The sequence below is a fragment of the Salvelinus alpinus genome, chromosome 3, assembly GCF_045679555.1.
Source record: "Salvelinus alpinus chromosome 3, SLU_Salpinus.1, whole genome shotgun sequence".
Lineage (NCBI taxonomy): Eukaryota > Metazoa > Chordata > Actinopteri > Salmoniformes > Salmonidae > Salvelinus > Salvelinus alpinus.
This window is the reverse complement of record NC_092088.1, coordinates 92634752-92651476: the sequence shown is the minus strand read 5'-3', so window position 1 is coordinate 92651476 and position 16725 is coordinate 92634752. Positions and strand designations below refer to the sequence as shown.

Below are 16725 nucleotides of genomic sequence, written 5' to 3'. Positions count from 1 at the left end.
CAGTGTGTGTTGGGCTGTATCCAGTGTGTGTTGGGCTGTATCCAGTGTGTTGGGCTGTATCCAGTGTGTGTTGGGCTGTATCCAGTGTGTGTTGGGCTGTATCCAGTGTGTGTTGGGCTGTATCCAGTGTGTTGGGCTGTATCCAGTGTGTTGGGCTGTATCCAGTGTGTGTTGGGCTGTATCCAGTGTGTGTTGGGCTGTATCCAGTGTGTGTTGGGCTGTATCCAGTGTGTTGGGCTGTAACCGGTGTGTTGGGCTGTATCCAGTGTGTTGGGCTGTATCCAGTGTGTTGGGCTGTATCCAGTGTGTGTTGGGCTGTATCCAGTGTGTGTTGGGCTGTATCCAGTGTGTGTTGGGCTGTATCCAGTGTGTGTTGGGCTGTATCCAGTGTGTTGGGCTGTATCCAGTGTGTTGGGCTGTATCCAGTGTGTGTTGGGCTGTATCCAGTGTGTTTTGGGCTGTATCCAGTGTGTTGGGCTGTATCCAGTGTGTGTTGGGCTGTATCCAGTGTGTTTTGGGCTGTATCCAGTGTGTTTTGGGCTGTATCCAGTGTGTTTTGGGCTGTATCCAGTGTGTTTTGGGCTGTATCCAGTGTGTGTTAGGCCTCAGATCCAGGCTCTGGTGTCTCAAAGCAGTGCGCAGGACATGAGTCATCACCACACAGGATGAGCCATGACCCTATGACCCTTCAGTTACTTAGGGTCAATCACACATGCACTCATGTAAACACACACACACACACACACACACACACACACACACACACACACACACACACACACACACATTCTCTCTCTTACACATAAGACGAGCTTTAGGATACAGAAGAGAGCGGGGAACAGGGGATTGTTTTATTGTTGTTTTGGTAAAGCTATCCTCAGTGAGTGAAGGGATGCTAGAAGGAGGAGATCCCCCTCTGTCTTTGCAAGTTAAGGGCCAGTCTATGGGCTGAATGTCTACTCCCCTTCTGAATTTAGAAAGATGCTATCTACCTGTGGAATCGTGATTCGTCCAGAAGGATTTGCTGCTCTTTAGCTATTGGTGGCCACAGTATAAAGACTGATCTACAGTACCATTTCTGCCCACCAGAGATTAGGTTAGAGCAGCTCCAGCCAACCATATACAGTATCTCCAATTTAAGTGTTTTCAGGCTGTGTCCAGTGTGTGTTGGGCTGTATCCGGTGTGTGTTGAGCTGTATCCAGTGTGTTGGGCTGTATCCAGTGTGTTGGGCTGTATCCGGTGTGTGTTGGGCTGTATCCGGTGTGTGTTGGGCTGTATCCGGTGTGTGTCGGGCTGTATCCGGTGTGTGTCGGGCTGTATCCGGTGTGTGTCGGGCTGTATCCAGTGTGTCGGGCTGTATCCGGTGTGTGTTGGGCTGTATCCAGTGTGTTGGGCTGTATCCGGTGTGTGTTGGGCTGTATCCAGTGTGTTGGGCTGTATCCGGTGTGTGTCGGGCTGTATCCGGTGTGTGTCGGGCTGTATCCGGTGTGTTGGGCTGTATCCGGTGTGTTGGGCTGTATCCGGTGTGTGTCGGGCTGTATCCGGTGTGTGTCGGGCTGTATCCGGTGTGTGTCGGGCTGTATCCGGTGTGTGTCGGGCTGTGTCCGGTGTGTGTCGGGCTGTGTCCAGTGTGTCGGGCTGTGTCCGGTGTGTGTCGGGCTGTATCCGGTGTGTGTCGGGCTGTATCCGGTGTGTGTCGGGCTGTATCCGGTGTGTTGGGCTGTATCCAGTGTGTTGGGCTGTATCCAGTGTGTGTTGGGCTGTATCCAGTGTGTGTTGGGCTGTATCCAGTGTGTGTTGGGCTGTATCCAGTGTGTTGGGCTGTAACCGGTGTGTTGGGCTGTATCCAGTGTGTTGGGCTGTATCCAGTGTGTTGGGCTGTATCCAGTGTGTGTTGGGCTGTATCCAGTGTGTGTTGGGCTGTATCCAGTGTGTGTTGGGCTGTATCCAGTGTGTGTTGGGCTGTATCCAGTGTGTGTTGGGCTGTATCCAGTGTGTGTTGGGCTGTATCCAGTGTGTTGGGCTGTATCCAGTGTGTTGGGCTGTATCCGGTGTGTTGGGCTGTATCCGGTGTGTTGGGCTGTATCCGGTGTGTTGGGCTGTATCCAGTGTGTGTTGGGCTGTATCCAGTGTGTGTTGAGCTGTATCCAGTGTGTGTTGGGCTGTATCCAGTGTGTGTTGGGCTGTATCCAGTGTGTTGGGCTGTATCCAGTGTGTTGGGCTGTATCCAGTGTGTGTTGGGCTGTATCCAGTGTGTCGGGCTGTATCCAGTGTGTGTCGGGCTGTATCCAGTGTGTGTCGGGCTGTATCCAGTGTGTTGGGCTGTATCCAGTGTGTGTCGGGCTGTATCCAGTGTGTGTCGGGCTGTATCCAGTGTGTGTCGGGCTGTATCCAGTGTGTGTCGGGCTGTATCCAGTGTCTTGGGCTGTATCCAGTGTGTGTTGGGCTGTATCCAGTGTGTTGAGCTGTATCCAGTGTGTGTTGGGCTGTATCCAGTGTGTGTCGGGCTGTATCAGGCTGTATCCAGTGTGTTGGGCTGTATCCGGTGTGTGTTGGGCTGTATCCAGTGTGTGTCGGGCTGTATCCAGTGTGTGTTGGGCTGTATCCAGTGTGTGTTGGGCTGTATCCAGTGTGTGTTGGGCTGTATCCAGTGTGTTGGGCTGTATCCAGTGTGTGTCGGGCTGTATCCAGTGTGTTGGGCTGTATCCAGTGTGTGTTGAGCTGTATCCAGTGTGCTGGGCTGTATCCAGTGTGTTGGGCTGTATCCAGTGTGTGTTGGGCTGTATCCAGTGTGTGTTGGGCTGTATCCAGTGTGTGTTGGGCTGTATCCAGTGTGTGTTGGGCTGTATCCAGTGTGTTGGGCTGTATCCAGTGTGTGTTGGGCTGTATCCAGTGTGTTTTGGGCTGTATCCAGTGTGTTGGGCTGTATCCAGTGTGTGTTGGGCTGTATCCAGTGTGTTTTGGGCTGTATCCAGTGTGTTTTGGGCTGTATCCAGTGTGTTTTGGGCTGTATCCAGTGTGTGTTAGGCCTCAGATCCAGGCTCTGGTGTCTCAAAGCAGTGCGCAGGACATGAGTCATCACCACACAGGATGAGCCATGACCCTATGACCCTTCAGTTACTTAGGGTCAATCACACATGCACTCATGTAAACACACACACACACACACACACACACACACACACACACACACACACACACACACACACACACACACACATTCTCTCTCTTACACATAAGACGAGCTTTAGGATACAGAAGAGAGCGGGGAACAGGGGATTGTTTTATTGTTGTTTTGGTAAAGCTATCCTCAGTGAGTGAAGGGATGCTAGAAGGAGGAGATCCCCCTCTGTCTTTGCAAGTTAAGGGCCAGTCTATGGGCTGAATGTCTACTCCCCTTCTGAATTTAGAAAGATGCTATCTACCTGTGGAATCGTGATTCGTCCAGAAGGATTTGCTGCTCTTTAGCTATTGGTGGCCACAGTATAAAGACTGATCTACAGTACCATTTCTGCCCACCAGAGATTAGGTTAGAGCAGCTCCAGCCAACCATATACAGTATCTCCAATTTAAGTGTTTTCAGGCTGTGTCCAGTGTGTGTTGGGCTGTATCCAGTGTGTGTCGAGCTGTAGTTGGGCTGTATCCAGTGTGTTGGGCTGTATCCGGTGTGTGTTGGGCTGTATCCGGTGTGTGTTGGGCTGTATCCGGTGTGTGTCGGGCTGTATCCGGTGTGTGTCGGGCTGTATCCGGTGTGTGTCGGGCTGTATCCAGTGTGTCGGGCTGTATCCGGTGTGTGTTGGGCTGTATCCAGTGTGTTGGGCTGTATCCGGTGTGTGTTGGGCTGTATCCAGTGTGTTGGGCTGTATCCGGTGTGTGTCGGGCTGTATCCGGTGTGTGTCGGGCTGTATCCGGTGTGTTGGGCTGTATCCGGTGTGTTGGGCTGTATCCGGTGTGTGTCGGGCTGTATCCGGTGTGTGTCGGGCTGTATCCGGTGTGTGTCGGGCTGTGTCCGGTGTGTGTCGGGCTGTGTCCGGTGTGTGTCGGGCTGTGTCCGGTGTGTGTCGGGCTGTGTCCGGTGTGTGTCGGGCTGTATCCGGTGTGTGTCGGGCTGTATCCGGTGTGTGTCGGGCTGTATCCGGTGTGTTGGGCTGTATCCAGTGTGTTGGGCTGTATCCAGTGTGTGTTGGGCTGTATCCAGTGTGTGTTGGGCTGTATCCAGTGTGTGTTGGGCTGTATCCAGTGTGTTGGGCTGTAACCGGTGTGTTGGGCTGTATCCAGTGTGTTGGGCTGTATCCAGTGTGTTGGGCTGTATCCAGTGTGTGTTGGGCTGTATCCAGTGTGTGTTGGGCTGTATCCAGTGTGTGTTGGGCTGTATCCAGTGTGTGTTGGGCTGTATCCAGTGTGTGTTGGGCTGTATCCAGTGTGTGTTGGGCTGTATCCAGTGTGTTGGGCTGTATCCAGTGTGTTGGGCTGTATCCGGTGTGTTGGGCTGTATCCGGTGTGTTGGGCTGTATCCAGTGTGTTGGGCTGTATCCAGTGTGTGTTGGGCTGTATCCAGTGTGTGTTGAGCTGTATCCAGTGTGTGTTGGGCTGTATCCAGTGTGTGTTGGGCTGTATCCAGTGTGTTGGGCTGTATCCAGTGTGTTGGGCTGTATCCAGTGTGTTGGGCTGTATCCAGTGTGTGTTGGGCTGTATCCAGTGTGTCGGGCTGTATCCAGTGTGTGTCGGGCTGTATCCAGTGTGTGTCGGGCTGTATCCAGTGTGTTGGGCTGTATCCAGTGTGTGTCGGGCTGTATCCAGTGTGTGTCGGGCTGTATCCAGTGTGTGTCGGGCTGTATCCAGTGTGTGTCGGGCTGTATCCAGTGTGTTGGGCTGTATCCAGTGTGTGTTGGGCTGTATCCAGTGTGTTGAGCTGTATCCAGTGTGTGTTGGGCTGTATCCAGTGTGTGTCGGGCTGTATCAGGCTGTATCCAGTGTGTTGGGCTGTATCCGGTGTGTGTTGGGCTGTATCCAGTGTGTGTCGGGCTGTATCCAGTGTGTGTTGGGCTGTATCCAGTGTGTGTTGGGCTGTATCCAGTGTGTGTTGGGCTGTATCCAGTGTGTTGGGCTGTATCCAGTGTGTGTCGGGCTGTATCCAGTGTGTTGGGCTGTATCCAGTGTGTGTTGAGCTGTATCCAGTGTGCTGGGCTGTATCCAGTGTGTTGGGCTGTATCCAGTGTGTGTTGGGCTGTATCCAGTGTGTGTTGGGCTGTATCCAGTGTGTGTTGGGCTGTATCCAGTGTGTGTTGGGCTGTATCCAGTGTGTTGGGCTGTATCCAGTGTGTGTTGGGCTGTATCCAGTGTGTGTTGGGCTGTATCCAGTGTGTGTTGGGCTGTATCCAGTGTGTGTTGGGCTGTATCCAGTGTGTTGGGCTGTATCCAGTGTGTTGGGCTGTATCCAGTGTGTGTTGGGCTGTATCCAGTGTGTTTTGGGCTGTATCCAGTGTGTTGGGCTGTATCCAGTGTGTGTTGGGCTGTATCCAGTGTGTTTTGGGCTGTATCCAGTGTGTTTTGGGCTGTATCCAGTGTGTTTTGGGCTGTATCCAGTGTGTGTTAGGCCTCAGATCCAGGCTCTGGTGTCTCAAAGCAGTGCGCAGGACATGAGTCATCACCACACAGGATGAGCCATGACCCTATGACCCTTCAGTTACTTAGGGTCAATCACACATGCACTCATGTAAACACACACACACACACACACACACACACACACACAAGACATCTGTTAAAGATTTGACGTCCTGGGTGCTCCTTCTCATTGTGTATAGTGGTGAACCTCCAGCTAGCTGTTTAAAATGCCAGACCTTATTGATTCAAGCTGAATGCAGGGCCCTGGGTGACAGTCCTGTCAAAGATTACACTCTTTCCTTTGTCTTCAGAAATGAACTTACAAAAAAAGTTCTGTGGTTTCATTTCTTCCCTAGTCCTTTTTCAGTCCCTGAGTCTCCATAGATTAAATGTCAAGATAAGATCCCCCTCCGCCCACATCAGAAGTGTTACCTCATACATTACCAAAGGGAACATATTACATGTCTCTCCTCTCTCTCCACAGATCCAGCCCTATGATAAGATAGCAGCGCGGCCCCTGCCGGACAGCCTGGCAGACAGTCTCAACAAGCTGGTGGTAGTCAAGTTGAATGGAGGCCTGGGGACCAGCATGGGCTGTAAAGGCCCCAAGAGCCTCATCAGCGTCCGCAACGAGAACACTTTCCTGGACCTCACCGTGCAGCAGATAGAGGTACCTGTCGTCAATATGTTGTTAGAATGTCATCAGCAGTCATAGACATGTCATAAGCAGTCATAGACATGTCATACGCAGTCATAGACATGTCATACGCAGTCATAGACATGTCATACGCAGTCATAGACATGTCATAAGCAGTCATAGACATGTCATAAGCAGTCATAGACATGTCATAAGCAGTCATAGACATGTCATAAGCAGTCATAGACATGTCATAATGTCACGAACCGGCTCAAAGCCCGTAACAAAAGGGAGACAACGTGGAGATAAATATATTTATTTAAAATAAAGTAACCTAAATGCAATTAACAATGGTGTGTGTAATCAGTAATCAGTAGTGTAAGTGAGTGTTTTGCATGCATGAATGTGATAATGCGGTGTGTTGAAAGGTGCTAAAGCAAACAACCAAAAAGTCACAAAAAACCACAACAAAATCTATTACGGTGTCTGCATGGAGAATGGGGAAGTGGTGCATTTATCCTATGACAGTGGGCCCCAGGTGTTTCCCATGTAGCTGACGACCCTCCCAACTCCGCCCACTGGCATCCTAATAAGGAAACAAGAACAAAGAGAGACTACGGCAGACAGAGTGGGAGGGTCGTCACATTCCCCCCCATAAAACCGGGGACCAACAAGGACCCCGGAACAACATACCAGCCTCCGCGTCCCAAATTGATGAAGGGTTACGTGCACACTTCCAATTTGCCCCACCCAACCTCCTCCCCAGACCTCAGCAACCTTTGCGCACGGGAAGCAATATTTAAGAGGAAAGACTCCCCAGACCTCAGCAACCTTAATGCATAGGAAGCAACTTTTAAGAGGAAAGACTCCCCAGACCTCAGCAACCTTAGTGCATAGGAAGCAACATTTAAGAGGAAAGACTCCCCAGACCTCAGCAACCTTAGTGCATAGGAAGCAACATTTAAGAGGAAAGACTCCCCAGACCTCAGCAACCTTAATGCATAGGAAGCAACTTTTAAGAGGAAAGACTCCCCAGACCTCAGCAACCTTAATGCATAGGAAGCAACTTTTAAGAGGAAAGAAGAATACAAGACCAGGAGGGAACAGACAGGAAAGACAGAACCAGACAATACAACCATTCAAGAACAGGGCGCACTAGACCACATCAGCTACAAGCTCCAACGAAAAGAACAAGGTCCTTCATTTTTTAACTCCCAACGATTCATAGCCACTTCCCAACGTAACAGACTACTCATTTCAATCTACCCTGAAATATACAATCGTCAGGACCAGGCCCATCTTCCTCCTCATGCACAGATCTAGCATGATAAGAACCCAAGGAAACAACGGTATCAACCAAAAGAACAGGTTTACCGTCCTCTGTAGACTCCCACTGTTCAGTCTCAGAGGAACGTGCATAATATGGTTTTAACAAATTTACATGGCACAGCTGGTGTGCTTTTCTCCGTTCAGGAGAGGCAACTAGGTAATTTTGGTCAGTGTACTGACGCACCACTGTATATGGACCTTGAAACTTGGCCCGAAAAGGAGAACCAACAATTGGCAGCAGAGCAAGAACCTGGTCACCCGGAGTAAACTGACGAGGCTCAGTTCGGCGATCAAATATGCCCTTCATCCTCTCCTGTGAAGATGATAACTTCTCTTTAGCCATTTCACCACTACTACCCTTTTTAGAACGAGGCAAAGAACTCACACAGTCAATGATCAGATACTCAAAAGGTTGGCTGAGTACAGGAATAGGAAACAGTGGTACCGGCTTAATAGCTTGATTAGGTTTACCAGTTAATTGACAGGTGTGACAAGTTTTGATGAAATCAGAGACATCCCTCTTTAACCTAGGCCAAAAGAAATGTCTTAATATGCGCTGGTATGTTTTCCTCACACCCATATGTCCAGCAACATCATTGTGAGAAGTTGTCAACACCAACTCACAAAGTTTTACTGGTACCACAACCTGACTAATCGCCTCCCCCAGAAAACAACTACCATGAGACACCCACTTTCTCATCAGGACATCCTCTTGGAGAAAATAGCCATGGGTGACATCTCCCAACTGTTCCACAGGCACAATTTGGTCACGCAACTCTTCTAAGTTGGGGTCAGTCCGTTGCGCATTGATTAGATCTGAGTGGGTCTGAGGCACTGCATCTCAGCGGTCTGAGGCACTGCATCTCAGCGGTCTGAGGCTCTGCATCTCAGCGGTCTAAGGCACTGCAGCTCAGCGGTCTGAGGCTCTGCATCTCAGCGGTCTAAGGCACTGCATCTCAGCGGTCTAAGGCTCTGCAGGTCAGCGGTCTGAGGCTCTGCATCTCAGCGGTCTGAGGCTCTGCATCTCAGCGGTCTGAGGCTCTGCATCTCAGCGGTCTGAGGCTCTGCATCTCAGCAGTCTGAGGCACTGCATCTCAGCGGTCTAAGGCACTGCATCTCAGCGGTCTAAGGCACTGAATCTCAGCGGTCTGAGGCACTGAATCTCAGCAGTCTGAGGCACTGAATCTCAGCGGTCTGAGGCACTGAATCTCAGCAGTCTGAGGCACTGAATCTCAGCAGTCTGAGGCACTGCATCTCAGCGGTCTGAGGCACTGCATCTCAGCAGTCTGAGGCACTGAATCTCAGCGGTCTAAGGCACTGCATCTCAGCGGTCTGAGGCTCTGCAGCTCAGCAGTCTGAGGCACTGAATCTCAGCAGTCTGAGGCACTGAATCTCAGCAGTCTGAGGCACTGCATCTCAGCGGTCTAAGGCACTGCATCTCAGCAGTCTGAGGCACTGAATCTCAGCAGTCTGAGGCACTGAATCTCAGCAGTCTGAGGCACTGCATCTCAGCGGTCTGAGGCACTGCATCTCAGCAGTCTGAGGCACTGAATCTCAGCGGTCTAAGGCACTGCATCTCAGCGGTCTAAGGCACTGCATCTCAGCGGTCTAAGGCACTGCATCTCAGCGGTCTGAGGCGCTGCATCTCAGCGGTCTAAGGCACTGCATCTCAGCGGTCTAAGGCACTGCATCTCAGCAGTCTGAGGCACTGAATCTCAGCAGTCTGAGGCACTGCATCTCAGCGGTCTAAGGCACTGAATCTCAGCAGTCTGAGGCACTGCATCTCAGCGGTACTGCATCTCAGCGGTCTGAGGCACTGCATCTCAGCGGTCTGAGGCACTGCATCTCAGCGGTCTAAGGCACTGCATCTCAGCGGTCTGAGGCACTGCATCTCAGCGGTACTGCATCTCAGCGGTCTGAGGCACTGCATCTCAGCGGTCTGAGGCACTGCATCTCAGCGGACTGAGGCACTGCATCTCAGCGGTCTGAGGCACTGCATCTCAGCGGACTGAGGCACTGCATCTCAGCGGTCTGAGGCAGGCGTCCCTAATGACCTTGGTTCAATTCCAGGCTGTATCACGACCGGCCGTGATTGGGAGTCCCATAGGTCGGTGCACAGTTGGCCCAGCGGCGTCCGGGTTTGGCCGGGGTAGGCCGTCATTGTAAAAATAATTTGTTCTTAACTGACTTGCCTCGTTAAATAAAGGTAAACAATTACATAAGAGTTGTTATAACTGTCCTTATATCATTATAACTTACTCATAATGACTTGTTATAATATTATATTATATATATTATATATTATATTATACTCATAATGACTTGTTATAATATTATATTATATATATTATATATTATATTATACTCATAATGACTTGTTATAATATAATATAATATAATATATATTATATATTATATTATACTCATAATGACTTGTTATAATATTATATATTATATTATACTCATAATGACTTGTTATAATATTATATTATATATTATACTCATAATGACTTGTTATAACAGATATGTGCCACAAGAATGTTGTACGCATAACATCATAAGAATTGTATAGTGGTTACATTTCATCAACCCTCAGCCCCATCTCTGAAAACGTACCAAACCAAGTGACTGGGCTGTCGGTGGGCTGAACCAAGGACTTCAGATGATGACTATAATGAGGGAGACGACACACACACACACACACACACACACACACACACACACACACACACACACACACACACACACACACACACACACACACACACACACACACACACACACACACACACACACACACACACACACACACACACACACACACACACAGAGAGAGAGAGATGACTGAGAACCTTTACTCAGGGGAGAGGGTGGAGGTGGGAGTTGGTGAACATTAATGTGAGTTGGTATCCATTTTCTCCCTAAATGGCCTGATTCACAGTGGAGGTAATATGCCTATATCTGGAGGGTAAAAGGACTGTCCCAGAACCACATTTCAGTTGAATGCTTTCAGTTGTTCCCTTTCCCTTTCCCTTTGCATGCAGCCGTTACACAACACACAGATATACACACACACATTTACAGACAACCACACACAAGTCCGCAAACAAATAGCGCCTCTCTCTTGCTCTGACACACACACACCTCTCTCTTGCTCTGACACACACACACCTCTCAGTTCCAGCACACTGTGCTCTCTGTCCCCCCACTGCCTGGTCAAACCCACAGACCTGCCCATAGAATAACAGCTGTCCTGTGAGGGAGGAAGGGGGAGGGAGGGAGGGAGGGGGAGAGAGGGAGGGAGGAGAGAGAGAGGGAGGGATGAGAGAGAGAGAGAGGGAGAGAGGGAGAGAGAGAGAGAGGGAGAGAGGGAGGGAGAGGGAGAGAGGGGGGAGAGAGAGAGAGAGGGTGGGGGGAGCGGGAGAGAGAGAGAGAGAGAGAGAGAGAGAGAGAGAGAGAGAGAGAGAGAGAGAGAGAGAGAGAGAGAGAGAGAGAGAGAGAGAGAGAGAGAGAGAGAGAGAGGGGGAGAGATAGGGGGGGGGGGGGCGGGAGGGAGGGAGAGAGGGAGGGAGGGGGGAGAGGGGGGGGATCGGGAGGGAGGGAGGGAGAGAGGGAGAGAGGGAGGGAGGGAGAGAGAGAGAGCATGTGCTTATAATTTGGAGAGAGGGTGAGGGAGAGAAGGGCTGTTTTCTGAATCCACAGAACCTCTTTATCCCTCCTCTCTAGTCTGCTGACCGTTCTGCTCTGTCCCGGGGTCCTCTGGGGAAATGAGAGGTCATAACTTCCCAAAATTCATAAAAGGAAACTTTAAATGATTCCAGTAAATCTAAAGAAACATCCTACAGTGGAATAGATCCTGTTACGCTGACTTGTTGCACCACTGTGTGATTTCCTGATAGTTACGTTGGTTGGTAGTGGAGCTGAACTTCACACCACCTCTCCTAGGACAGTCCCACCCTAAATGACCTCATAAAGCCGAGACAAAACTCAAACAGCCTGGTTGCTCACTAAACTCCACCACACACCCACACAGTTTGGTAACGGTTTAACGTAACAACCTCTCCCTCATTAAAGTCTGGACTCTAGAGTCTTCGGGTCTTTGTCAATCAGTCAGTCGCAATGCATCTCGGATTTGATGCTCTCCAACACTGCCATTGCATTAGCTCCACCCAGCCTGTCACTTGGTTTGCTGTGGCCAATATGCTCGCCAAGCACTCCTTTCACCTGTTCTCAATCCAATATGGCCGCCAAGCACTCCTTTCACCTGTTCTCAATCCAATATGGCCGCCAAGCACTCCTTTCACCTGTTCTCAATCCAATATGGCCGCCAAGCACTCCTTTCACCTGTTCTCAATCCAATATGGCCGCCAAGCACTCCTTTCACCTGTTCTCAATCCAATATGGCCGCCAAGCACTCCTTTCACCTGTTCTCAATCCAATATGGCCGCCAAGCACTCCTTTCACCTGTTCTCAATCCAATATGGCCGCCAAGCACTCCTTTCACCTGTTCTCAATCCAATATGGCCGCCAAGCACTCCTTTCACCTGTTCTCAATCCAATATGGCCGCCAAGCACTCCTTTCACCTGTTCTCAATCCAATATGGCCGCCAAGCACTCCTTTCACCTGTTCTCAATCCAATATGTTTTTCCCTCAGCACTTGAACAAGAAGTACAACACAGACGTTCCTCTGGTCCTGATGAACTCCTTCAACACGGATGAAGACACCAAGAAGATCCTTCAGAAATACACACACCACCGTGTGAAGATACACACCTTCAACCAGAGCAGGTAACACACGCACCACAGTATGTCTCATATCTTGCTGGATCAGAATATATGAGACATACTGGACATTAAACTGGACATCCTGTCTGTACCGGTAATGAATGGACTCTAAAGACTTATAGGAAAAATCCACCCAAAACAACTCATTCCTTTAATTTACAGTGTTAAATAACACTAATATGTGAGTATGTGTGAGAAAAGTAGCTAAACTTGTGAGTATTTAAATATTTAATTTTGCCGTTATAATAAGGTTGGTAGCAACATGGAAAATCATTGTGGAAATCTGTTGCAGTTCAAGTCAACTACAAAATCCACAGTGCAACGCTCTCTCTAAGGGCTAGCTGGCTAGCTAGCTAGCAAGGAAACGCAGCTACACACAATAATACCAAAGACAATATCAGCATGTAAAGTAGATAGTGCAGTTTGTTTAGGCAATTTTACAGTTAACTATCAATATGTCACCCACCACCTGGATTCGGTCTTATGTAGCAACATTTGAAATTGTGTTTTTTACATTGGATAAAAGTAGCGACTTGGCTAGAAAATGGTATATCAGTATATCATGACAACGTGAACGCGATTTGTCACAGTCTGCTGGGTGGGGCGTTATATTTTTCTATATTCATCTTCTTTCTATAATATCTCAGGAAACAGCACCATGCAATGCACCCTGGACTAAAGAGGCAGACAGATAGGAACAATGTGCTAGATAGACCCTCCGTTAAATTACACATTTCTCGAGGTAGGAATATCGCAAAAATATAATCAATGTCTTATTTGAGAGAAGACATTCTCCAGAGTTATGTCATCGGCCAGTATTGAAATCTGACGTGTATGATAGGCGTTTTCGTGATCTAAAAGTCGTTTTCCTATTAACTTCCAGTGTAGTCAGAGCGACTTTATCACAGTGCTACGTCATTGTGGCCTGATATCTGCCTGCTTCAACGCCAATAACTCAGATATGAAAACATGAAATGACCCAGGGAATCTATAGAACATCACTCAGAGATGCACAAAAACAATATAACATTCAAAATGGGCGAACCTTTTAAGCAGTGGACAGTTGAATTGGACTGTAGACTAAAAGGCTTGTAGTGTTAATATTTTATCAGAATCTTCAAGGAGGGCTTTACCTCAGCAGCTCCTATGCCTTTGGAATACAATCAAACACAAAGTGAGGATCAAGCTGGAGTGTGTCAAAAAGCCTGGTCAGATGACAACTTAATCCTCTTTTAATGAGGCCCCTTCCCTCTCCTCTGCTCCCCCATTTCCCCTTTCCTCTCCTTCCCTCTCCTCTCCTTTCTTCCTCTCCTCCCCCTTCCCTCTCCTCTCCTTTCCTTTACTATCCCCTCCTCTTCTCTTCTCTCATCTGAGCCCTCTTATCCATGCCAGAACTGTCTTCCCTCTCCTCCCCTTCACACTCCCCTCCCCCTCTCCTCCCCCTTCCCTCTCCTCCCCCTTCCATCTCCTCCCCCTTCCATCTCCTCCCCCTTTCATTTCCCACTCCTCCCCTTCCCACTCCTCTCCTCCCCCTTCCACTTCCCACTTCCCACTCCTCTCCTCCCCCTTCCCTCTCCCCACCTTTCCTTCTCCTCCCCTTCCTACTCCTCCCCCTTTCCCTCTCCTCCCCCTTCCATCTCCTCCCCTTTCCTTCTCCTTCTCCTCCCCTTTCCTTTCCCTCCCCTTCCCACTCCTCCCCTTCCCACTCCTCTCCTCCTCTCCTCCCCCTTCCCACTCCTCTCCTCCCCCTTCTCGCGCCTCTCCTCCCCCTTCTCGCGCCTCTCCTCCCCCTTCCCGCGCCTCTCCTCCCCCTTCCCGCTCCTCTCCTCCCCCTTCTCGCTCCTCTCCTCCCCCTTCCCTCTCCTCCTCCTTCCCTCTCCTCCTCCTTCCCTCTCCTCCTCCTTCCCTCTCCTCCTTCTTCCCTCTCCTCCTTCTTCCCTCTCCTCCTTCTTCCCTCTCCTCCTCCTTCCCTCTCCTCCTTCTTCCCTCTCCTCCTTCTTCCCTCTCCTCCTTCTTCCCTCTCCTCCTCCTTCCCTCTCCTCCTCCTTCCCTCTCCTTCTCCTTCCCTCTCCTCCCCCTCTCCTCCTCCTTCCCTCTCCTCCTCCTTCCCTCTCCTTCTCCTTCCCTCTCCTCCCCCTCTCCTCCTCCTTCCCTCTCCTCCCCCTCTCCTCCTTCTTCCCTCTCCTCCCCCTTCCCGCGCCTCTCCTCCCCCTTCCCGCTCCTCTCCTCCCCCTTCTCGCTCCTCTCCTCCCCCTTCCCTCTCCTCCTCCTTCCCTCTCCTCCTCCTTCCCTCTCCTCCTCCTTCCCTCTCCTCCTTCTTCCCTCTCCTCCTTCTTCCCTCTCCTCCTTCTTCCCTCTCCTCCTCCTTCCCTCTCCTCCTTCTTCCCTCTCCTCCTCCTTCCCTCTCCTCCCCCTTCCCTCTCCTCCTCCTTCCCTCTCCTCCTCCTTCCCTCTCCTCCTCCTTCCCTCTCCTCCTTCTTCCCTCTCCTCCTTCTTCCCTCTCCTCCTCCTTCCCTCTCCTCCTCCTTCCCTCTCCTCCTCCTTCCCTCTCCTCCTCCTTCCCTCTCCTCCTCCTTCCCTCTCCTCCCCCTCTCCTCTTCTCCAATGTTCCCCCTAAGCTGCTCCAGTGTGTGCAGCTCCCCTCAGACTGCCACGCAGAAGAAATATTAGCCTGTAGAGTTTTCCCCTTTAGTTAACACTATCAACGTTTCCCTTTACTGTGGGAGTTGTGGTCGAATCATCGCAATATTAGACACTTTCAATGCAACATACCGAAACTAAACTAAACATGCAAGACTTAGTATGCAAAACTAACTATGCAAGAGATGTTGTTGTTGGCAGAAAACATCAGAGTAGGATTCTGTTGCATTGACAGGCTGTACTCAGGCTGTACTCTACACAGACCAGTGAGCCTTAACCCCTCACCCCCTAGCAAGACCATCCTCCCCTCTCATGGCCAGACTGTCACGCCCTGACCTTAGAGATCCCTATTATTCTCTATGTTTGGTTAGGTCAGGGTTTGACTCGGGTGGGAAAGTCTATGTTTTCTATTTCTTTGTTTTTGGCCGAGTGTGGTTCCCAATCAGAGGCAGCTGTCTATCGTTGTCTCTGATTGGGGACCATATATAAGTTGTCATTTTCCTTTTGGGTTTTGTGGGATCTTGTTTTCTGTTTAGTGTCTGTGCCTGACAGAACTGTTCGCTTTCGTTTTTTGCCTTTGTTATTTTGTTTTGGTGTCATCAATAAAAAGACGATGTACACCTACCACGCTGCGCCTTGGTCCACTCTTCCTACCACCAACGAGAGCCGTTACACAGACAGACAGATCTCAGGTCATCCTCCCCTCTCATGACCAGACAGACAGACAGACAGACAGACAGATCTCAGGTCATCCTCCCCTCTCATGACCAGACAGACAGACAGACAGATCTCAGGTCATCCTCCCCTATCATGACCAGATAGACAGGCAGACAGACAGGCAGACAGACAGATCTCAGGTAATCCTCCCCTCTCATGACCAGACAGACAGACAGATCTCAGGTCATCCTCCCCTCTCACGGCCAGACAGACAGACAGATCTCAGACCATCCTCAGCTCTGTAAGGAGACGTTAAAACGTTCTCCTTTCTAATCTGCTCTTATCCACTGATAAACATGAAGGGATGACGGCTCCTTGATCTGTTCAGTTGGTCTTCCTGTCATCGACCCATTCCTAACAGGATTCATATGATTTAAATGTAAAACATCAAACCTGTAAGTAGCCTACAATTGGGTTATTTAACTAAATGAATTCACCCTCTCTCTCCCTCCCTCTCTCCCCTCTCGCCCTCCCGCCCTCTGTCCCAGGTACCCCCGTATTAACAAAGAGTCCCTCCTGCCTGTGGCCACAGACATTGGTATGACGGGTGAGAATGCTGACGTGTGGTACCCTCCTGGCCACGGGGATATCTACGCCAGCTTCTACAACTCTGGTCTGCTGGATCAGCTCATCACAGAGGGCAAGGTACACACACACACGCGCACACACATGCACATACACACACCCGGAGGAAGCTGGTGGGAGGAGCTATAGGAGGATGAGCTCATTGTAATTGTAAAGGTTTTCTTCCAGGGGTGAAGGAGAGGACCAAAATGCAGCGCGGCTAGTGTTAAACATGTTTAATACAAACACAAGTGAAACACTACAAACAACCTACAAAATAACAAATGTGCAAAACCGATACAGACCTATCTGGTGCAGAACACAAACACAGAGACAGGTAACAAACACCCACAAACTCCCAACACAAAACAAGCCTCCTATATATGAGTCTCAATCAGAGACAACGACTACCATCTGCCTCTGATTGAGAACCCACACTAGGCT

At 50.0% G+C, this 16725-nt stretch overlaps 1 protein-coding gene across 3 annotated transcripts in view; it reads left to right on the top strand.

The window, feature by feature from the left end:
• Positions 1 to 16725, top strand: part of ugp2b (UDP-glucose pyrophosphorylase 2b) — a 113899-nt gene that overhangs the window by 72877 nt on the left and 24297 nt on the right. For all 3 annotated transcript variants that reach the window (XM_071394509.1, XM_071394510.1, XM_071394508.1), the window contains exons 4-6: positions 6093 to 6278; positions 12230 to 12363; positions 16206 to 16362. In XM_071394509.1, coding sequence (XP_071250610.1) covers positions 6093 to 6278; positions 12230 to 12363; positions 16206 to 16362 — 477 coding nt within the window. The remainder of the gene's footprint in view (positions 1 to 6092; positions 6279 to 12229; positions 12364 to 16205; positions 16363 to 16725) is intronic.